Source organism: Oryzias latipes, chromosome 10 (genome assembly GCF_002234675.1).
Source record: "Oryzias latipes chromosome 10, ASM223467v1".
In the NCBI taxonomy this organism is placed as follows: Eukaryota; Metazoa; Chordata; class Actinopteri; order Beloniformes; family Adrianichthyidae; genus Oryzias; species Oryzias latipes.
Window position 1 is genome coordinate 3,260,569 of NC_019868.2, and position 22,397 is coordinate 3,282,965.

The 22,397-nt window shown below is 41.6% G+C and overlaps 2 protein-coding genes and 1 long non-coding RNA gene across 6 annotated transcripts in view; 1 reads left to right on the forward strand and 2 right to left on the reverse strand.

Annotated features, from left to right (window-relative positions):
• LOC101163308 (ATP-binding cassette sub-family A member 1) overlaps positions 1 to 8,421 on the reverse strand; it is a 53,824-nt gene extending 45,403 nt beyond the window's left edge. Inside the window, exons 1-2 of the mRNA XM_011473151.3 lie at positions 8,231 to 8,421; positions 2,220 to 2,331 (exon numbers count right to left, since the gene is read on the reverse strand). Coding sequence (XP_011471453.1) covers positions 2,220 to 2,285 — 66 coding nt within the window. The 5' untranslated portion in view covers positions 2,286 to 2,331; positions 8,231 to 8,421. The remainder of the gene's footprint in view (positions 1 to 2,219; positions 2,332 to 8,230) is intronic.
• A 6,844-nt stretch (positions 8,422 to 15,265) lies between these two features.
• slc44a1 (solute carrier family 44 member 1) overlaps positions 15,266 to 22,397 on the forward strand; it is a 34,107-nt gene continuing 26,975 nt past the window's right edge. For 2 of the 4 annotated variants that reach the window (XM_020701723.2, XM_020701722.2), the window contains exons 1-2: positions 15,268 to 16,541; positions 22,004 to 22,093. In XM_020701723.2, coding sequence (XP_020557382.1) covers positions 16,485 to 16,541; positions 22,004 to 22,093 — 147 coding nt within the window. In that variant the 5' untranslated portion in view covers positions 15,268 to 16,484. Of the gene's footprint in view, positions 16,542 to 20,887; positions 21,621 to 22,003; positions 22,094 to 22,397 lie in introns of those variants that run through there. The other 2 variants (XM_020701721.2, XM_023959518.1) reach the window with 2 other exon arrangements.
• LOC110014740 lies at positions 16,486 to 19,612 on the reverse strand. The gene is made up of 3 exons (XR_002289741.1): positions 19,199 to 19,612; positions 17,487 to 17,654; positions 16,486 to 16,584 (listed from the first exon to the last, which is right to left on the reverse strand). It is a non-coding gene; the product is annotated as an uncharacterized LOC110014740 (long non-coding RNA).

Below are 22,397 nucleotides of genomic sequence, written 5' to 3' on the forward strand. Positions count from 1 at the left end.
TGTGTGTGAATTTGCCATGGGTGATAATTTACCATGTGAATGAATTGACTATGTTTTTGAATTTACCATGCGTGTGATTTTACCATGTGTATTATTATTTCCACGTGTGTGAATTTGCCATGTGTGCAAATTTACCATGTGAATGGATTTACTATGTTTGTGAATTTACTATGCGTGTGAATTTACTATGTGTGTGAATTAATCGCGTGCGTGAAATAACAGTGTGTGTGAAATCCCCGTGTGTGTCAACTTACCATGTCTGTAAATTTACCATGTGTGTATATTTACCGTGTGTTTGTGAAGTTACCAAGTGGATGAATTTACCCTGACTTTACCATGTGTGTGAATTAACAGTGTGTGTGTAACATGTGAGTAAATTTACCATGTATATGAATTTAACATGTGGGAGTTTACTGTTTGTGAGATTTTTCCATGTTTATTATTTTACTGATTGTGAATTAACCATGTGAGTAAATTTACAGTGTGTGTTAATATACCATGTGAATGGATTTACTATGTTTGTGAATTTACTATGTGTGTGAATTAATCGCGTGCGTGAAATAACAGTGTGTGTGAAATCCCCGTGTGTGTCAACTTACCATGTCTGTAAATTTACAGTGTGTGTTAATTTACCGTGTGTGTGAATTTACTGTGTATTTGAATTTACCATGTGTGTGAATTAACCATGTGAATGAATTTATTTTCAAATAAAATTTCATGCACTTTAACAGTAGAACCTCCTTTTTTTTTGAGAACATAACAATAGTTATAAATTAAATATGGGATTCACTCTATTAAAGAAAAAGCACAAATTTGTCTGTAGTCAATTGATTGCAATTAACGCAATAATTTGACACCCCTACATTTATGTTATCAGATAAAAAGGAGACGTTTTTATAAAGCCTCAATGAGTGAACTTCTGAAAGATCAAATGATCTGTGGATGAAACTTTGGAAAACAAAAACACTAAATCTCCAGTTAATAGAATTCTAATGCATTAAAAGTGATTTTATTAACAGAGATACTAGTGTTAATCCCATGTGACCTTTCAAACTAAAACGGATGTTTTCTGATGCTTTCTGTTGAAATGACTAATTCTGTTTCAGAATCAAAAAACTTAAATCATACTAATAACGAAACTAGAAGAAGCTGCATCTCCAGAAGAAAATGCAGGGTGGAATGTTATGCAGCTGAATGAAAATGAAACTTAAAGGGTAATAATTGGCAAAAAAGAAAGAAAGAAACTATCAAACTTGACCATAGATAAAATGAAAACAGCACAATAACACACAAAGATATTTTTGTGAAAAATGCCAACGCCGGGTATTGAACCAGCGAGCTTCTGCACCAAGGATTCCCAAGGAAACCTGGAATATCTTGAAAAGTTCAAGGATTTGAAGAACCAAAATTCATAGCTGAAAAAGCTGAAAGAGCTTTTTCAGCTTTTCTTTATTAGAGAGAAGAAAGAAAGAAAGAAAGAAAGAAAGAGAAACAGGAAAACAATGGGTTGAATGCTTTATAGTATTAAATTGAAATTGTTGTTTATTCCCCCTGAAAATAAATACTTTTTTTAAAGTTACGTTTGATTTAAAATAAGAAAAACGAATGAAACCTCAGCATACTAACTTCCTTTTCTGTAGTTATAGCTGCTTCATTTTGAAATAAATCCCTTTTAATTAAATCATCATTACTGTGCATTTCATGTAGGCTTAAATAATATTCAGTACACATCTTTAAAAAACACTTCACTTTGAACGTCCTCCTACAACATTTAGCTGGACATTATTATATAAAAGTGTTTTTATACAATGTTTTAATAAAGTGCTGCAACTTCAGGCTTTTTCTGCAGCAACAATCATACAAAATGTCTAGAAGAACCCAGAGGGTCTGAAACACGAAAACTCAACCATAGAAATATCTCAGGGTTGCAGAGTGGACCACAAATTCAGCTTAAAGCCGGTCCCTGATCCAGAACAGAGACTCCTGCAACCTAGAACCTGGTTTCAGAGCAGAATCCAGGATTCCTCTGCAGAACTACAGCTTCTCAGAGAGTGAGACCTGCAGCCAGCCTTGCAGGGTTCACAGAAGATCACTCAACAAGCATTCTTTGACCTGATCGCCATTGATCCATACTGATCCGGTCATCAGCAAAAGCTCCGGTGGAAGCAAAGAGCAGCGGAGACCAGGCGGAGGTTCTGGAAAACCAGAACCAGACTCACCTTCTGCCGCCGTCTGTAGGTGAAGTTCTTCCACAGCAGCAGCCCCAGCTGCGTGATGATGGACATGTCTGCAGCGCCGCCGAGCCTGAATGATCGTCAGCCGCCGCTCGCCCTGTGATAAGCACACACAGAGGCAGGGTGAGCGCGGCGTAGAGGGTCAAAGGTGCGATGATACTGTCGCTGCTGATCACACGGCAGGTTATCAGGATGACACACGCCTGCCCTGAAGGCGTGCTGATGGCTACCAGCAGGAGACGCCGCTGAGGCGTCCTACCAGCCGCAACATTTCCCATTTTCAGACGTTTTTGAGTCCGATTCTCATCCTCAATCTCAGTCTGACTCCAGAAAACATGTAAACCGCGAACTCTGACGGTGTCCAGGTATCAAAAATGAAATGGAACCAAAATCCTTCAGAAAACCTGAAGAACTGCTGGTCTTCACCCATTTCAAAGATTGTAGGGAACTTTGAAGTTTCTCTGACTTTTTACTAACTACACCTTCGTTTCAAAAGCCAAAAAAATGTTTTTATAAGATGAAAGAGGTCTACATGCTCTCCACGATCTGACAGAAACATGTTTGCCTTCATTAATGTTCAGCATAGAAACAGAACAACAAAGCGAGCTGGAACACGGCTGAACATGCAACCGTCTGAGGCGAAAATGATGCTTTATCTGTCAGGAAAGAGTTTCAAAGTTTTGAAACGGGATTTAAATCCACTGAACTGAACTTTAATCTGGGTTTTTGCTCTTTCTGGAAGAGCTCAGCAAGTCTGTGGAGGCGAAGGGACGTGACAGACGTCCTGATCCAGATCTGATCAGTGACTGTCTCCTAGTCAATTGTCCTCCTCCAGGCTTTCTGAAGGCCTTGGCTGCTAATTCACAGGTTTTCAGCTGGTCCTTGTACCTGAACACCTTCCCAGGAATTTGTTGGTGTGATTGATAAGAAGATGCTGAACTCTGAGCTACAAACGACGCTGAAGTTAGCTTCCGATTCACAGCTTCCGATTCGCCAGTGCACTAAAGGAGCATTCCACTGTTTTTTTTGCACTAAGATCTCCTTAGATCGGGTCCTGTTCAAAAACCGCCGGACCTAGACTGCTCAAACCTGGATTAAATTATGATTTAGATACTGAAGAATACATTAAACACAGTTTCTGATTTGTGAAACCAGTCTCTGATTTGTGAAAATGTGAAATAGGTTGATTTTGACCGCATTTTACGCACTGAGTCCACCTTAGACCAGGTCCTGTTCAAAAACCGCTGGACCTAGACTGATCAAACCTGGATTAAATTATGCATTAGATAGTAAAGATCACATTAAACACAGTTTCTGATTTGTGAAACCAGTCTCTGATTTGTGAAAATGTAAAATAGGATGATTTTGACCGCAATTTGCGAATTGAGTCCACCTTAGAACGGGTCCTGTTCAAAAACCGCCGGACCTAGACTGCTCAAACCTGCATTAAATTAGGATTTAGATACTGAAGAATACATTAAACACTATTTCTGATTTGTGAAACCTTCCTCTGATTTGTGAAAATGTGAAATAGGTTGATTTTTAGCGCATTTTACGCACTGAGTCCACCTTAGACCAGGTCCTGTTCAAAAACTGCTGGACCTGGACTGCTCAAACCTGGATTAAATTAGGATTTAGATACTAAAGAACACATTGCCCGACCCTGAATTAAAAAAAAAAAAGGGATCGTGTCCCCAGTGGGGAGGAAAGGCAGTTATTGAACAAAACACCATTACAATGACAAACACTTGTTCAGTTGACAACCTCCTTTACACAATTTATCTGGCAATTAAAAACAAGCCGGGGATACAAAATGAGCTACAAAAACTATCAGAGTGTGATAGATGGATATCATCTTTACTCCATATCTACAACCTTTTTGAGAATGAGGAGTGGGCACAGGGAAAAGCATTGTGGCTCAATGAGTTAGGAAGATTCACAGGATCAACCTGGGATGCTTTTGGGGCAGAGGAGGACATGGTCACATGTAGACTTGAATTCCTTAACAGTACAGAAGTTGTACAAACATGTCTTAATCCAGCCTGTCCAACTGCAAAAAGAAGATACAACTCAATAGATATTGTGTAAGTACATTGTAATTATTGATACAACTTTTACATACACTTATTTAACAAACTGTTTGCTTGTTTTTACTGTTATTGTAAGAGAAACAATAGTTTATGTAACATGTAGCCATACAAGTTATTTAGTTATTTTAAATTTTGTTGCAAGGTGTGAAGACCTCACTAAGTTGCAGGCTGACGTTGACAAGTGGTCCAATGACATTATCGTACTACTTCCATGCAAAAGGTATGTATGAAGTAGCATATATATGAGAATCAAACAAAGAAAAGTCAAAATATTTGAAACAAATTGTGGACTTTCTAACTTTTTAATATTTTCAGAGGTGCAGGGCCATGCACAGAACAAAAAAGAACATCAAGAGGTACCTTTGTGCACGGGTTGCCATGTCTTGTACTGGTATCAATCCTTCACAAAAACGCTTTGACTAAGAACCAGCATCCAACAGCGTTGCCACATCAGATCGAACTTCTTGGTGAAAAGTAAGGCGTAAATTGCAGAACTAATGTAGAAATTTATAGCATTGGGTTAAATTTAATTAGCATCATGTGTTTTTTTCGCTACGATTGAATTTTTGAGGGAAAACATAAATCATTGAATCACTGACATTTTTTCTATTTTTATTTTTTTATACTGGATTGTACTATTGTATTTGTTTACACAGGTACGAGCCGGTGGCCATAACATATCACCTGAGTGTGCAAAGTCATTTTGTTGCATTCCACCGACTGGGAACAGACAAAAGCTGGCACTTTTATGATGGACTACAGGAATCCAAGAAGGCTGGAAGAGGCGATATAAAAATCTCAGACATCAACATACAAAAGAAACTGGGAAACAGATGTCAGATTGGACACATAGTTATGGTCAGGGTTAGCATGAGCCCCTGACTTAAATTTTAGTTTTTTTTGTTCAACATTTCTTGGTTTGTTTCCTAATTTACTTTAAAATTCCTGTTTTGGTGTTTTGCTTCAAGTTGTCCTTCCCTTGTCCCCATTACCTGTGAATTGCATAAAATCAAATACGGTGTATAATATATTCTTCAGTATCTAAATCCTAATTTAATCCAGGTTTGAGCAGTCCAGGTCCAGTGGTTTTTGAACAGGACCTGGTCTAAGGTGGACTCAGTGCGTAAAATGCGGTCAAAATCAACCTATTTCACATTTTCACAAATCAGAGGAAGGTTTCACAAATCAGAAACTGTGTTTAATGTGATCTTTACTATCTAATGCATAATTTAATCCAGGTTTGAGCAGTCCAGGTACAGTGGTTTTTGAACAGGACCTGGTCTGAAATGGACTCAGTGCGTAAAATGCACTAAAAATAAACCTATTTCACATTTTCACAAATCAGAGGAAGGTTTCACAAATCAGAAACTGTGTTTAATGTGTTCTTTAGTGTCAAAATTATAATTTAATCCAGGTTTGAGCAGTCCAGGTCCAGTGGTTTTTGAACAGGACCTGGTCTAAGGTGGACTCAGTGCGTAAAATGCGCTAAAAATCAACCCATTTCACATTTTCACAAATCAGAGACTGGTTTCACAAATCAGAAACTTTGTTTAATGTGTTCTTTAGTATCTAAATCCTAATTTAATCCAGGTTTGAGCAGTCTAGGTCCGGCGGTTTCTGAACAGGACCCCATCTAAGGAGATCTTAGTGCAAAAAAAACAGTGGAATGCTCCTTTAGTGCACTCGCGAATCGGAAGCTGTGAATCGGAAGCTAACTTCAGCGTCGTGAGCTACAAGTGATTTCAGCAGAAACAAGGCTCCTGACTCAGGATCAGCCGAGTTGACACAGAACAGAGAACATCCGATCTTCCTTCTAGAAACGGGTCACAAATACTCGTCTCTGTTAGCAGCTTTGAAGAAACACCGGCAGTCTATACGAGAACAGAAGAGGAGCTTCATGCATCCACCTGACCCTGGATGACCCCAGAGGACAGCTTCACAGGTCAACCTTCATGCTTTCACCGTCCATAGATGTTCAGCTGAAAGAACAGCGTCCACAAAAAACTCTGAAAGTCCTTCAGCCCGTCCACGAGGGAAGAGTGAGAACCAGAAGTTTGCATGCTGTCTAATAGTGAAGATGTAGGTTTGTCCTGCTGTGTTGCATTCTGGGATGTTGCTCTAGCACACCTGTTACTTTCAGTCATGTAAAATATAAATGAAAGACTTTAGACAGATTTTTGTCTCTGGTGTTTCTTCTTCAGGATCATTTTAAAACCTGCAAGAACACCAGTACCATGAAGCCGGTATCATGCTGCAACGTGAACCCTACAGAATCTGGTGACCTTCTTAAAGACCCACTCCAATCTGCGTTTGGTCTACTTTCAAAGCACTCCAAGTGGTCTTTTAGTTATGATTATGCCGTTTTTAGCCAAAATAACAACAGCAAAACAAAAAGCGGTGTTGTTTTCTAGGACATAGTTTCTGCAGAGCGGCAGAAGATTCATTAGAAATTCACCTCTGAGTTGTGGGCGGGATTGTTGTTGCTCTCCTGCCAGCTTACAGCCCCTTCATACCCCTAAACTAACATTACAGGTGCAACAAAAAATGTGCAATATAGACTTGCTACTATTACTACTACTTGTATGAATCACTGAAAGCTGATTGGCTGTGGAGGAAAACCCTGATGGGATGTGCCGAAAGGTGAACGGCAATATCTGAGCTATCCAGTTAAGATCAGGATTCCAGCTCAGACGAGGAAAACAAAGACGATCATGGATCTATCTGTCTGACAGTGAATGATCAGAACAGAGAGGAGCAGAGAGACTGTGACCTGCCGATTGTAGCATCTACGTCACACCTACTGCTTCTCCCAACAACATCTTTTTGTCCGCTACTGCGATTTGAATAAAGAAACACTCAGAAACCGTTTTAGTCTGAATTGTCTTTAGATACGTCCACCGTCATCAGAAAAATGCCACAAGAAGAGCTAGAAACAGCAAAAACATGAGAGTCATCAGGGTGGGTCTTCACATGAAGGATGCTGCAAAGATTTGGTTTTATCCTATAATAAACAACCACCTCAAGTTTGGTGGAGGTGCCAACTAACAAACAACTAACTAGTACTAATTAATTACATTTACTGACTACATTTTCTTGCAGAACTTTTCTATAGAAAGTGACTCCTATCAGCAGGTTTACATCCATGTTTGCTGTTTCTTGAGTGGATTACAGATTCTAAAATGTTTTTTTCTCTCTCAGCTGAACTGATCAAAATATCTACCTTTGGGGGTGGGGGGGGTTACCTGCCATCCACCCCCTTAGCTGCTCTGAAGCAGCCAATGTTTGGTTCTCTGGTGCTACTGAGTTTCTCACCTCCACTTTCTGAAATCCTTTCGCATCCCCACGCGGAACTTTTAAACTTTCAGTCTGCCTGAAGCCACAAGTTCTGGCAAACACATCAAAGACACGGGTCTCTTTACTTCACGCGCACGTGAGGTGGCGGCGGCATGGGGGTGGTCTTTACATGAAAGCCCCCTCCTGATCAAAGGTTGCTGCAACTCCTCATTGTTGATTAAATTAGCTGTAGAGCAATCCCAGGGTCACGTGACGAGGTTAATGGGGTCAGAATGTTCCGCATCTCAACAGAACCGGGTCGGGTATGACTGCTCCTGGTTCCTACAAGGTTCTCCAGAACTTTCTAAGGAGCTCCAGTATAGAGCGCAATCACTGCCAGGCTGGAGCCGGTCCTCCTGGACTGTTTCTGGCTAAAGCGGTGACTTAGCGGCGCGCGCTCGGACTGACATCTGGAGTCCCTGCGCGCGCGGACACCAGCCAGGTGATCCGCACATTCAACTTGCCACGAACTTTTCAGACCATTCTGCTTCAGATTTAAAAAAATCCGGGTCGGGACCACCCAGTTCTGACCACCCTAACCTGGTTAAGGTTTCCGGTTTACGCGGAATTTACCTGCTGGAGAGCGCAGCGCGTGCACCTTCTTCAAGTCTCCCAGAAGTCCAGCAGACTCCGAGCCGAACTTCAGAGCAGAACCAACCTCAGACCGCTGGACGGGTTCAGAGAGCTGCTCGTCCCCGCTGCCCTGCTCACGCGCACTGCCGAAGTACTCCTCAGCCGACCGCCTTTGCAGCATCTGCTCCACTGAGGTGCAGCGCGGAGGTTTGAGCCCCAATTTACCGGAGTCACTTAACCACCCCTCACCGCGCTGCTTCCGCTCTGCGCCTTCAAAGTAAAAGCCAATCTTCAGAAAATAAAACTCCCCGAAACCTGGAAAAGTTCTGATCTTTATCACCCTAAAAATGTAAAGCATTTAGCTAAATACTGAATAACAAACGCATTTCGTTAATTCGATAATGTTGTCCGTACAATTATTTGTTTAACCATTGGCTGCTTTTATGCAATCTTTGATTCATTTGTTTTGCAGTGTAACATGTATCTGAACTGTCTTTGGTCTCCAAGAGACGGGAAAAAAATCATGGTTTCTGAAAAAGCTGTTAGAAATCAGCTAATGAAGAGAAAAAATGACACAAACAGCTAATGTGAAGTAAAAGGAATTAAACCGTGAAAGGTTGGTGTTGTGTTGATAAAAGTTATTTTCAGTGAATAATTTTCAGGAAACAAGGCAGAACTCAACTTTTTTTTAGTGAAAGACAACCAAAAAGGCTGAAATACAGAAACTTCCCTTTCTGGGTCTTTCACATCACATCCATAAGAAGTAGACACAATTCCAGCATTTACATTTCCAGTTTTATTTTGTAAGACTGACTGTGGTCTATTTCCGGTCACATAATTAGCAATAAGGTTACTGTCAGTCATACGACAGCTGTGCTCATACTTTCACAATAAGAGCCCAGCTGAGCCTCTGTTGAGATTCTCTACATAAGAGCAATATGATGACAACAATGAAAGAAAACACTTAGAACCAAATCAATGAAGACTTGTGTTTGACTCTTCGGCTGTTTATGATCCCCACCGTTTAACTACTGACCTGTATGCCTGCCTGTCCAGCAACATGTCTGCCTGCCTGCCTACCAACCCGTCAGCCTGTTCACCAACTCATCTGCCTGCCAGTCTGCCAACCCGTCTATCTGCCTGTCCAGCCACCCGTCTGCCTGGTCACCAACCCGTCTGCCTGTTTACCAACCTGTCTGCCTGTTCACCAACCCATCTGCCTGTTTACCAACCTGCCTGCCTGTCTACCAACCCATCTGCCTGTTTACCAACCCGTCTGCCTGTTCACCAACCCATCTGCCTGTTTACCAACCTGCCTGCCTGTCTACCAACCCATCTGTCTATTTATCAACCCATCTGCCGGTTCACCAACTCGTCTGCCTGTCCACCAACCTGTCTGCCTGTTCACCAACTTGTCTGCCTGTTTACCAATCTGTCTGCCTGTGCACCAACCTGTCTGCCTGTTTACCAACCCGTCTGCCTTTTCATCAACCCGTCTGCCTGTTTACCAACCCATCTGTCTATTTATCAACCCATCTGCCTGTTTACCAACCCGTCTGCCTGTTCACCAACCTGTCTGCCTGTTTACCAACCCGTCTGCCTGTTCACCAACTCGTCTGCCTGTTTACCAATCCGTCTGCCTGTGCACCAACCTGTCTGCCTGTTTACCAACCTGTCTGCCTGTTCATCAACCCGTCTGCCTGTTCACCAACCCATCTGCCTGTTTACCAACTCGTCTGCCTGTCCACCAACCCATCTGCCTGTTTACCAACTCGTCTGCCTGTCCACCAACCCATCTGCCTGTTTACCAACCCATCTGCCTGTTTACCAATCCGTCTGCCTGTGCACCAACCTGTCTGCCTGTTCACCAACCTGTCTGCCTGTTTACCAACCCGTCTGCCTGTTCACCAACTCGTCTGCCTGTTTACCAATCCGTCTGCCTGTTCACCAACTCGTCTGCCTGTTTACCAACCCATCTGCCTGTTCACCAACTCGTCTGCCTGTTTACCAATCCGTCTGCCTGTTCACCAACTCGTCTGCCTGTTCATCAACCCGTCTGCCTGTTCACCAACCCATCTGCCTGTTTACCAATCCGTCTGCCTGTGCACCAACCTGTCTGCCTGTTCACCAACCTGTCTGCCTGTTTACCAACCCGTCTGCCTGTTCATCAACCCGTCTGCCTGTTCACCAACCCATCTGCCTGTTTACCAACTCGTCTGCCTGTCCACCAACCTGTCTGCCTGTTTACCAACTCGTCTGCCTTTCCACCAACCCATCTGCCTGTGTGGTTAAACTACAGATAACGGTATCTTCAGCATAAAAATGACATTCAGTATTTGGGAGATTGTGACAAATGTCTTTCACAAAGGGGAAGAAGACAGTGGGTGGAGAACCTGCAGGACACTACATGAACATCTACACAGATGCATATTTCAGGAATCATAACAGGAAGCGGCCTTTAGAAGATCAGTGAGTGTTGCTGTAGGAAGCACAGTGGTTAAATGAAACTGATCTGCTTCTGACTTTTTTACTCCAATTATACTCTGAGTTTTACTCTGTTGACACTTTTTATACAAATTTTTTCAAGCACAGAACTTTATTTCAAAAACAGACAAAATACAATGAGAACACATTCTTATAAACAACCAAACATAAAAATTACAGTGTTTTTTTTTTGTCTCTGATGTTTAAACCAGAGTCACAAACATCGAATTGCCTGGAAATTGGGTTATCCTGTCAGAAAGCGTGGAGAGCGTTGTTGACATAGAGCTCCTTCATGGTGATCAGGCGGAATAAGAACAGATATTTGTGTTACACTGCCCTCTGCAGGACTGAGACGGAAACTGCAGCGATGAATGGTTTTGGGGCGTCAGCTGGAAACCTCTCTGGCTGTAGTCTAGCCCTTGTGCTATCCTATGGGGTCAGGATGACCATTGACGTGACAAAGGTGGATAAAGGTGAAGCGGATTTCATGTAATCCATGAAAACCAGTGAAGATCACAAATCATTGAAAAAAAAAGTTGAGCGCACTGTTTTGTGGGGTCTAGATGACCCAACTCCCAACGTCAAAATGGCTAGGATATCACAAGGGCTAAAGTAGACGCTGCGTCCATGGAGCCATGACACAGACGCTGATATTCATCATGACTGTTGTTACAGATCCATTCTGATGACTTTGACTACCTTACAGTTTTGTTTCTTTGTAAGTGATGCCTGTAGCTGGATGGTATCAGGTATCAGTTCAGTCTGACTCCAGCTTAAAATGTCTAATTGAGTGCTGATGGTTCTTAACAAACATTAAAGCAGGCCTACAGTGGGAAATCACTGCTGTGGGAATCAACAGAATTCAGCTGAAATCAAGCAGGAGGTAAAACAGATCCAAACATGCAGAGAAAGCACAACAAAGTGAAGCCAGATAATTGATTCTACAAGCAGAAACCAGGTTGTAGAATCAATTCAATACAAATTTTTTACTATCAAAGTAACACAAAACGGACACCAACAAGTAGATTTCATGGAAAGAACTCACTTTATGCCTAAAGATCAAAGAGTTTTTGTTCTTCATCCAGGTCTCTCTGAGGATAGACAACAATAAAAAAGAAGATGCATTCTTTCTGGTGGTTTTCACCAAACCTTGCTTGGTTTCCTCTTTTCACTGGTTTAACGTCTCCTGGCTTGGAGACTTTCAGTAACTGACCAGCAGAAAAGTCAGCATGAAACAGTTTGGGTTGCGTGACCCAGGATAGGATCCAAGAAGAGCTTCTCCTTTTTGTTTTTCTGAGACTGTTTTACTGACCCTGTTTGTACTTTTGGTTGTGAAGCTGTGGTCAAGAACCTTCTGTGGAGTCCAATATAAAAAGCCTAAATGTCTCACTGACATAAAATAAAGTTTTTAAAGTGTTTCCAGCAGTATAGAAATCCAACGGATGGTATGGAATGCTTGAGCAGAGCTTCCATTACATGAAAGGTCCGGCTGTGTGCAGCTGTGGGTTCTGAATGTTCCTCTGACCAAGGTGGCACAGAGGTGCAGCACTGAACAATGCTGCCTCACAGCGGGACGGCTTTTGTCTGAGGTCTTTAGTCTTCTATTCTTATCTCCAGACATTTTTTGTAATCTGCATGTGGTTAACTTTATTTGCAGCTTGTAGAAGGCTCACTGGCTCACTATGTCAGTTATTTAGTTTAGTATGAAAATTACAGCCAGAAGACTCATGTTTGTGAATTCAAGATGTAAAAAACTCAAATCAAAAGCTGTCATTGAGAGTTTGAGGTTTTGGTTTGGTGCTAATTTAGAAATATGGTATAAATAAGCTAAAGCGGATACTCGAAGCTGATGAGATGTGTAACACCACAATGACCTAGCTGACATGCTGTGGGGATCAAACTGTTTACACAAATCTTTACACTACAACCCAAATTTGCAGATGCTGTAACTGTTAGACCTTGTGCTTTCTTAGATGACCCCATCCTTACATTGAAGTGTTCTCCCTACCATGACAAAGGTGGATAAAGGTGGAAAGATTTCATGTAATCCATGGACATCAGTGAAGATCACAAATCATTGAAGAAAAAAGGTTCAGAGCACTGTCGTGGGTCTAGATGACCCAACTACCAATGTTAAAGTGCCTAGGATAGCACAAGGGTTACTATTACATATTTGCAGGATATATCTATAGGAATACACCTGTCTTTGGACAGCTCATTGATGTGTACCTATAGACATGACGACACCCAAAGGACAAAATAAAAGATGTGGTTTGGTTCCCATTCTGTATATGCACTTATGACACCTAACATTTTACTTTACGGTTATTTGAGTTGTAGTTAAAATCTTATTTAGTATTTATGCCAGAACACGTATGTTTTAAAGGAGCTTCAGCTTTTTAAGCTACTTAGAATTTATTTTCTTCCCTGGAAGCTCTTTTTCTTTCGACATGGCCTTCAAATATCAAAGTCAAAGGAATTCTGGCAAAACTACATTACTGTTTCATGTAAAAAATATAAAATATGTTTATTGCAATAATATTTGTTTTAAAAAGATAATCCTGCTCCGGGGTCGCCCATGCTCCCCGGTGCCGGATGAGCCCCCGTAGGGGGGCCTCTTCTGCACCTGGCTGGGTGGGTGAGTGGTCCCCCCCCGGTCGGGCTGTGGGGATCCTGTCACGGGGTTGCTCCTGGTCCGGGGTTCTCCTGTCCTCTGTCTCCTGGTCAGGTTGGTTGGGCTAGGGAGGATCTGGTTCCCCCTAATACAGTTTTCTCAGTCGCTTTAGTACAATTCTCAGATCAGAATTGAAGTTTGCAAATACGTGTGTGCATTTCTCAAAACAATTATTACAAACAGCAAAACTCTATGGATTTCTTGCAAAAGCCTGTAACTTGCTCAAAATCTTTAGTTCATCTCTCAAAACTGAGTCTTTATGTCATTGAACATGGCAGTACCATCAGAATGTCAAGTCCTTGTGTCATTGTCTACGAACAAGACAGTCAAATGACTTAGTCATGTTGTCAATATAACTGTGTACTTTAGAGGGAGGTTCTGATGTAAACTATGGCTAAAGTTTTGATGGTAATTATTGTAAAATGTAAGTTACACCTTTTTTGTTTGATTACAAGAGACTGAACAAGATTTACATTTACACTTTTATTGTTCATATTGTAAGTTGTTGACAGACCATGTCATACCAACATAGAAAAAACCCACTGCAAACAGTAACACAAAGGGGAAAAAAAAGATAAGACAATATTCTGTACAACAGTACAGGCAGTGCAGTAGAAATTGGTGTGGTCTTCCTACACCTCTTGTCGTTCCTGTATGTTAGGCCACAAATTCTCATCCACATCACAGCGAATATCCTCTCTTGCAATGCAGCAAAATATGTTTTTTACATTATGACAACTTGGTCATCCATTTTGCAGTTACTGACTTATACGATGAACTAATGACTAGGAGTTTTGAGGAGTAAGACTATTGCACAGTGAACTATATACAGTTTTTCTCAGTCGCTTTAGTACAATTCTCAGATCAGAATGAAATTCCCAAAACTATTTGTTCAATCTTCACATCATGATGTCACTTGTGCACATCACATAAGCAGTTTCTCACTTCTTTGAACAAGTTGCAATTGCTTTGGTACATCCATGCAAATGATTATGTACAATTCTCTGCTCTTTGCTACATTATCAATTGTTTATGTCATGTTGATCAAAATTTATTACCCGTATTTTCCGGACTATAAGTCGCCCTTTTTTTCATAGTTTGGCAAGGAGTGCGACTTATACTCCGCAGCGACTTGTATTATAACTAAATTGAAATAAATACATTGTTAACCCTCCTGTTATGTTCATTTGTGAGGAACAGAGATGATGTTCCTGGGTCAATTTGATGTATGAGTTATGTTAAGAGTATGTTAAGTGACTCAGAGAATCAGCAAACTTTTTTTTACAGTAAGATCTTGAAGGCTAACAACATAATATTCTATTTTCCAATGATTTCATAGATTCAGAAATGCAATAAAAATGACAACTGTTTCTACAAATACAGGATGAAAACAGAGTATTAGTTGGCCAATGATGCTTCATGAAAGGAATAAATAAATAAATATGAGAAAGAATTACTGTGAAATTATGAGATAAACAGTCTGCTATGATTGTGTCATATGAGGTTGTGGAACTTATTAGTTCTTGGTTTCAGATTTTGTCAAATAAATTTCCCGTCAAAATGCGACTTATAGTCCAGTGCGACTTATCTGCGTTTTTTTCTACTTTATAATGCATTTTTGGGCTGGTGCGACTTATACTCCGGAGCGACTTATAGTCCGGAAAATACGGTATATAGTTCACTGTGCAATAGTCTTACTCTTGGATTTATTATGGGTCTTTCCAACAGATGTAACATAAATGTTACACAGCTTAAAATCATAACCTATTCAATGTATATATATATATATATATATATATATATATATATATATATATATATATATATATATATATGAAGAGAGAGAGAGAGAGAGAGAGAGAGAGAGAGAGTATATAGCATAAAATGTTATAAATAAATAAAAAAGTGATAAAAAACAAAATGGGCTTATACGAATATACACCTTGGTTCTCCGAAGATACATATCTGCTTATTGTAATAGTAAAACCTGTCCAACACAAAGGCCTTCAGCTCTCGTCTGTTCTCCCAGTTGTTGGACAGAACAATTTAAAAGAAGAAAAAAAGAAAAAACAAAGTCCTGCTACAGATGTGAGAGTTTAGGAGTTCAGGAAGAACATTTCTTCATCATTCTGATGCTCGGTTGGAACTAGAGCAGATTGTGTTGATTATGTCTAAGGAGCAGTACCTAATAAAGTGGTCAGTGAATGTATATCTTAATTATGACTGCCAATAAAAGATAATTTTAACACTTGATTCAATATTTAAATAGTTTGTGTAAATCCACTTATTTGGGGTTCATGTTAATAACTTGTTTGTAAAATCTCAAATGTGATTTGAAGAGAATTTAAATGTATTGTGAAGTTAATGATCTATTTAGTTTTATGAAAATGCTCGGATGCTATTGTCTTCTGTGACTCACCAGTTTGCTTTGGGTCAACTTTGAGGTTGATGGTTGTCAGTCTCTGAACTTTGTAGGCCAGGTTCTATAAAAGCAGACACCCATTGCAGTTGTCATGGATAAAAAATCCAACCAAAGACGAGAAAAGAGGATTTGGAATCAGAATATAAGCAAGAATCCATACGTCACACACACATGGATTCTTGCTCATATGCTGTTACACGCATGTTCTGAGTCTGATGTGACTGTTGGACAAAACATCAGTTTCTTCTTTGAGTCGTGAAATGCATTCACTCAGTAACACTTCTGAGGACCCCACTCTGACACACATTTCATGGTCTCTCTAGTGTTTTGGGGCTTTCCATGGACACCATGGCCTTTGGCTCCGTCACAATCCAAACTCACTGTCAGTCTGTTAAAACTAAAAAAACAACTAAAAAAGAGCATTTACCCTGAAAATGTTTAAAGATGTGAGGACCAGGACAAATGGCCTCACATTGTTGCGCAACAATCAGACGTTGGTCCTCACAACTACATAAAGACAGGCACACATTCTCAGTGTTCAGCCTGGTACAGCAGTAAACAATATCACAAAGCCCTTCTGTCCTCTGCAACTCCATACGGCCCACATCGCTGCAGTCTTCAGTCTGACGGCAGCACCAGGGTTCTGCTGGACTCCTCAGGAGCACCACAGGAACATGGACCCTAAGCGGCTTTCTTCAAGCTCCCAGCAGCAGGTTATGCTCCGGAAAAAGGTAAGATCTGACGACACCCTCATGGCTGTCCTTTCCTGAAGAACTGTGAGGAACTTTGTTTAGTCCAAATATTAAGGAAGGCTCTCTGAGAATCAAAGACAGAACTTAGATGTATTCTTATTTGATCAGTTAAATGAACAAATAGTTTGAATTGAAAACAAGACTGAAGATCAAAGCTGCAGCTCCTCAGTCTCCTCGCTCGGCGTCAACTCTATGATTCATGAATTAAAATGTAGAAAAACATTAACAAATCCACAAACCCAAAATGGTTATATATGGAGGGAGCTTCTTGTCCTCATGCCTCTCCACAATCATTGCTTTGTTCAGAACTTCCTTTTTCTGAACCTATATCAAATTACACCTCAAATCCCATAGTTAAACAATCTCTGAAAATTTGGAGACAATTTAGGGAAGTGTTTTCCCTCAAAAGCCAACAAAATGTACACCCACGAATAAAAATCATCGGTTTATACCTTCGACTACAGATAAAGCTTTTTGGAAATGTAGCAGAAGAGGCATTGTTTCATTTGAGGACCTATTCATTGATGGTATGTTTGCATCCTTTGAGCAACTTGTAATTAAATACAATATCCCCAGCGCCCATTTCTTTAGATACCTTCAACTTCGAAACTTTCTTTCAACTTCATTCCCTCATTTCCCGTCCTGCCCCCCTGACTCACTTTTAGAATCCATCTTGAAATTTAAAATAAGCGTCAGGGGAACAATCGAGAACATTTACTGCTTGCTAAACACATAAAATGCAAATCAAAAGACACCTCTAATATTGCTAAAAACCCAATGGGAAGAGGATTTAGGCTTAAATATCACTGAGAAGATATGGGAGAAAGCTCTGGACAGAATATACTCTTCCTCAATTTCTTCACATCACAGGATTACTCAATTTAAAATTGTACATAGACTCCATTGGTCTAAAGCAAAACTTACAAAATTCATTCCAACCTTTCCTGCTGTTCCTTTGCTCTGTCCATCATTGACGTGGGGATTTACGTGATTGACGTTGGACGACGGAAGGCGCTGTGAATGGGACAAATTGTGAGTGTGGTCAAACTGTTGTTCTCCATGCATCATGCTTCAGAGCTCTGCGGAGGAATCCTGTGGATTTCAGGATCAGGCAGACAGGAAGGAATCATGGAAAACAGAGAGAACTTTGTTAAGGAATAAAGAAGTTGGTGGATTTTCAAAGCAAAACAGCACGTTCTGTTTCTGCATGTTACCATTGGACAAACAAATCATGTCAGATGAGCACCACAAATGCGTTCAACTGACTTCTGCATTGACGGAAGATCTTCTTGATGTGTTTGTTCTAATAATATAATAATAAGAATTTATGCTTTATTCATCCCACAATGGGGAAATTCTTCCTGGGGAGTTGGGGAAGTTCTCCCTGTTGCAGTAAAACACTTGCAGACTAGGAATGTTTTCAAACATTTGAATGTTTCTGAAGGAGAACCTGGACTCGTCTGACGCTGATAGGGACAGAGTAAGGCAAGGTCTCAGGTACCATCTCTTCCTGAGCGTCTTTACAAAGGAGGGTTTATATTTGGACTGATATTTCTGCACACGTTACTAAAATTAAGATGGATTCCATGTTGACATTCTTTGTTTCTGAGTGGCAGAAATAAAAATAGCATGGGGCCGTATGAGCAGATCCTCCAGATTTAGAAGACTGAAAACAGAAATGAAACTGCCTTTTGGTTCGGAAAAGTCTGACTTGAGCAGTTTAAGTTTGTCTGTGATGTGAATAAACTCAAAATGCTCATAATTAGGTAAAAGAGGCTGGTCATACTTGAAGTGTAAAGTTGTGACCTGAACCTCAAACAGAATTAATTTAATTTTTTGTTTTTTAAGTTGCTTTAACTCGTGTTTTGATGGTTTAGGGCAACCCATTCCCTCCATTTTCTCAAAATTGATTCAACTTCTACAGGCTTATATTATACTGAAGGGGCGACTAACAGGATACACTTCTGCTCCTGCCTCAGATCAGGTGGAGGGACAGAGGTCCAAAAGGAAGCTCAGAGGGGAAAAAACAGTGTTTCATCAAAACTGTGAAACACTGAGCAGTCGGCAGGCATCCTCACTGTCCATTTTTTAAGAAATTCTCAAGTCCTATTATTATAAACAGGCTTTTATAGTCAGGCTGGTGTGTTTGACTGTTTTATTGTTTTGTTTTGATCTGGTGCTTTTAATGCTTTATTATACTAATTTACACTTTTACCTTTAATTGTTTTGATCTGCTAATTGTTGTTTTTAATGTTTTTGAGCTTTTAATGTTTGTTTTTAAGGTGCCACATAAATTAATAATACGTAGTACACATACATAAAACTAACTTAAACTTCTTTTACAGGTAAGAAAGTTATGCAAAATGAAAAGCCTGGAAAAATCTACAAAATGAAGCAGGAAGTGAAAACAGACTTGGCTTAATTCTGTTCAAACAAAATCAAAGTAAAATCAAAGCAAGACTATAATCTAAAAGCTCTGCGTGTCCAACTTGTATCTGCAGTTACAGCTCAAACTGCAAAAGTAGCTTTTTTTTTATTTTGAGAAATTTGTTTCATCTCACCGTAGCAACATGACAGCCAATCAGAAAGCAGAACGATAACTGATAAATACAGCTTATTTACTACAGATTGATTACCTTTCAGTAATTCCACTGCAGTTCAGGTCTCTGTGTCCTATTGGGCAGCAGTTTTACATGTCTGAACACTGCCTGTGTGTCGCTGTGTGCTATGCGCTCTGTACCGTACATGGTGACTGGTGGAGATGAACGGAGCTCTGTCCTGGTGAAGGAGTGAAACAAAGACCTGGCTTCAATGCCACAGTAGCGCTGCCCCCGTTTATCACGACTGCAGATCTGCAGACGTGCAGCAAACATGCCTGCATGCAGGAGCAGGAAATTCAGCTCACGGAGGGTCATCAATTAGCGGTGGGGGTGCAGGGGGTTACAAACAACCCACAGTCCTGTGCAAAAATTCTTTAGGGCTCACTCCAATCATCTTTTGATCTATTTTCAAAGTGTTCCCAGTGGTCTTTTAATTAAGATAAAGTTGTTTTTAACCAAAAAAAAAAAAAAAAAAAAACGGTCTGGTTTTCTAGGACATAGTTTCTGCAGAGTAGCAGGATTCATTAGAAATTCAACTCTGACTTGTGGACTGTTGGCCATCATTCTTCTGTTTACACTCTCTCCCACTAGCTTACAGCCCCTCACAAACCCAACCTATTATTAGCAGTGCAACAAAAATGGTGACCAATATCAGATCTATCCAGTCGTACTAGTTCCAGATTCCAGCTCAGACAAGGAAAACAAAGACGTTCATGGATCTATGTGTCTACAGGTGGATGCATCAGAATGGAGCAGAGCAGAGAGACTGTGGCCTGCTGATTGCAGCACCTATGTCAGTGCTACAAGCCTTTTCAGAGAGCATTTTTTGTCTGTTCCTGATTCAGTGATATGAATGAATCATTAAGCTTAAAAACGCAATTTCAAGCTTAATTTTCTTTTAATTTGTCCTCAATCATGAGAAAAATCCTGCAAGTATATGTCAAGAACACCAAAACCTCTTTTTTCTATTGGTGTGGGTCTTTAACGTCCTGAAAAACATTTCTACCAGAGATGGAACTATAGTCAACAACATTTATGGGATTTTTTTCTCAGTCTTAAAAAATTACAGGTCATTTAAAACTGCCAGCTACTGAATTACATCCACTGTTTAATGTGAAACGGAAAATAAAACTCAAATCCTCTCTAATACTCGATTGTTGCACTCTCACCACACACAATCCTCCAGGTAATTTTCTGTTTGATTCCTATGACTGACTGATGTTTGACCATTTCTGATTTTATGAACTTCTGTGTGCTGCTTCTTTGCTACAGACATGATTCCATCTCTGAAACTGAATTAGTTTTCTTAGGGTTGTCTGTTTGAGTCATGGCTTTTACTTTAAGTGATGCTATACTCCTCCTGGTATTGCTTTTTTTACCAGGGCTTTGACTTTCACGTCCTCATTTCTTGTGTGTATAGTAGCCAGACCCTGCTGTGTTCACCACAGGAGTGTTAGGCGATAAGTGTGAAGGAGAGCAGGGGGACGTCAGCCTGGTTCAGCCCCGGTTCTGTTTGTGTCAAATCAAATCAAATCAAATCAAATCAAATTCAATCAAACTTCAAATCAAATCAAACTTCATTTATAAAATAGCGCTTCTCATGCATTTTGCGCAGCTCGACGCGCTTTAACATTAAAAACAGAAAAAACAAAATATTACAGTAAAAACCCAACCCACCGTTCCCACTCCCCTCCATTAAAACATATGACCCATGACCCCCACGTACAAAGAATAATGAGTACTTAAATCCATCAATAAATAAGCAAACAAACAAACAAGAAGTATGGCTTGGCTCTGCTGTGGTGGTGCTGTTGTGTAAACTTCAGAGCATCTTTCATCCAAAGTGATGCTGGGAGGTTTCCGGATGGACTCCAGGGGCTTTTGTTCACAGATGTCATGAGTGTGTTTGTTGTTTGATGCTCTACAAGAAGGAACCAATAAATCTGGACATTCAGACAGAAGTGCGGTCAAACGGGACTTCCTTCGCTATAACGGTCCTCCTTCCCAGTGAGGGGAGGGGGTGAGGGGGGGTTTCCGGTGGGGAAACAGCGCCACCTCCGTCCGTCACCACTTAGTGGTCAGAGCGCGTACTGCAGCCTGCGTCTGCGGCGCTCCGGCGCGGCCGATCACTGCGCACGCGCAATGAGATGGATGGCCGCTGCACCTGACGGCCCACCAGGAAGTGTGGCGGACAAATCCTCGGCCGTTAATCCCCGCTGAGCACGGCACCTGGAGGCAGGAGAATGCTCAGCGAGCCGGAGCGCTCAGTCTGACCGTCAGGACCGTCTCCGCTCCGGGACCCCGCGGGGCCGCTCGCCTCCCCTCACCCCCCTGCCGAGCCCAGAGAACCGCCGCCGCTGAGCTGAGGCTCCGTGAAGCTCCGTGAGGCTCCGTGAGGCTCCGTGAGGCTCCGGGCACGTCCACCCTGACTGCAATGGGATGCTGCGGTAGCTCGGAGGTAAGCACGGCCCGCTTCTGCTCGGCTGGGCCCGAGCCGGCTCGGTACGGTCCTCCTCTCCGTGTGTCCTTCAGCGTCGCGTGTTTACGTTTCTAAACCGTGAAAGGAAAACCGTCCCGGTGATGGGAGGAGGCCGAACGGGGATTACATCCTGCAGCTCTCCTCTAATCCCATTATCTCCCCGGGGAGCCGCAGGGAACCGGGCCCGCTGCACGTCAACAGCCGACCCAGCTGGAACCGAGCGCCCGGGTTCGGGATGACACCGAGCCCAGCCGACCGAACAGGCCGGGAGACGCGAGAGCATTCGCTGCTCGGCCCGGCCCGGCCCGCCTCAGTCCTGCAGGCCCGGCTGTGCTGACTGTGCGTGTGCGTGTGTGTTTCAGAGGACAAAGAGAGAATGGAGACCGCTGGAGGACCGCAGCTGCACAGACCTGCCCTGGTTCCTGCTCTTCACAGTCTTCTGCGTCGGCATGGTAACCAGAACAGCTGCATCAGCACCACACTGCACGCACACCGCTGTATTACAGTACTACTACAGTACGGTACCGTCACAATAGTACTTGTCTAATGCTGCAACTGAGGCAATATGATCAATAATACCACCAATACTCACCAATACTAAACTACAGTCCAAATACAGTCCTTCTTCTGTCATAACACATTATTATTGACAGCACAGTAACAGTACCACATAGTGGACATCAGATGGAGCGTCAGCCAACTGATCAGGGGTTCAAATCCCAGACCCCAACAGCTAATGAAAATCTCACATTACCC